This window comes from Condylostylus longicornis, unplaced genomic scaffold, assembly GCF_029603195.1.
Source record: "Condylostylus longicornis isolate FDR11 unplaced genomic scaffold, ASM2960319v2 ptg000357l, whole genome shotgun sequence".
Taxonomy (NCBI): domain Eukaryota; kingdom Metazoa; phylum Arthropoda; class Insecta; order Diptera; family Dolichopodidae; genus Condylostylus; species Condylostylus longicornis.
Window position 1 is genome coordinate 8,995 of NW_026578319.1, and position 1,188 is coordinate 10,182.

The following is a 1,188-nucleotide window of genomic DNA, read 5'->3' on the forward strand; positions in this document are numbered from 1 at the left end:
ATTAATGTTGTATTAATTTAAGTACAGTTTTTGGGCTTGTTATTTCAAGCACTTTGCTTTGACCTGACTTTTAAACATAATGAACATCCTCCTACAATTGGTCTGTGCTCAAAGGAAATGTTTGGTGGTGCTGTAGAGTTAGAAGAACTCAGTTGTGAACTTTGAAAAACATCAAAGCGTTTCTTACAGATCTTGAATGAAGAACTTATTGCTGCTGCAAGCACAAAAAATAATCGGGAATGAAGCCATTTTTCTTACTTCTTTGATAAGAGCTTGTATTTTGCGTCGCCGGTCTCGTTACCACCCTCGCACATTTCAATATTCTCATAATCGTCTTCTGAGAACCCCAATGTTGGAGGTGGATAAGACTCATGTTCAGCTTCATGATAAACGGCACGCCTTCGCTCGTCGGGATCTTTCGAAAGAACATCCAAAGTTCCAAGAACGCGTCCAGCGAGTACGAGGCTGAATGCCACGATACTTGCAATAGAAGTTGTATCCCATATTGTTGCTCCAATTGCAAACACGAGTATCATACTTATAGCTTCGAGAATTCTCCATGGTGCTTGTCCAGTACGTCGAATCATTCTGTTAGCCACAACGTTCTTAATGAATGGGATGGTTCCAGCAGATACCAGTGTACCCCAAGACTGCCACGTAAACAGTTGACTGAAGTTTGTAGGCATCCAATTGAAGACCTTCGTCTCTCCGCAAGCAAGTGCAATGAACGGAAGAACGATGATTCCCATCGCCACCTGGTGGTTGTGGAGAGTGTTTCCTTGACCTTCAACTACATGCATGGCTTTTTCCAGACACCAGGCACGGAAAACAGCCGAACACAAAGCGTAAGCGATCGCTACTGGCAGAACTGTAACGCCGAGAGTTGACGGATCAAGAATTCCAATTATGAATCCAAGCAACATTATTGCTAATGCAAGCCAACGGAGAGGGAGATAGATTTGACCACATCCGAAGAAACGACTGAAATGATGCAACAAAACTGCCAATGAGACAACAACAGGGAAAGATGCAATTGCAGGGATGCAGTTGAGCAAAACATTCGCTAGCGTCACCATGCCTAGATAAACAATTGTAGGAATTGCGAGTCCTCTATAGAAACTGAAGTTGATCGAAAACGGAGGAAAATACGCGCATTGAGGGAACTCAGATGAAGCAGCACCCAAAATC

General features: G+C 43.2%; 1 protein-coding gene across 1 annotated transcript; it reads right to left on the reverse strand.

Annotated features, from left to right (window-relative positions):
* Nucleotides 1-254: 254 nt before the first annotated feature.
* Nucleotides 255-923, reverse strand: LOC129616980 (uncharacterized). The gene has a single exon (XM_055532449.1). The coding sequence runs from the start codon at nucleotides 921-923 to the stop codon at nucleotides 255-257; it is 669 nt and encodes a 222-aa protein (XP_055388424.1).
* Nucleotides 924-1,188: the final 265 nt, after the last annotated feature.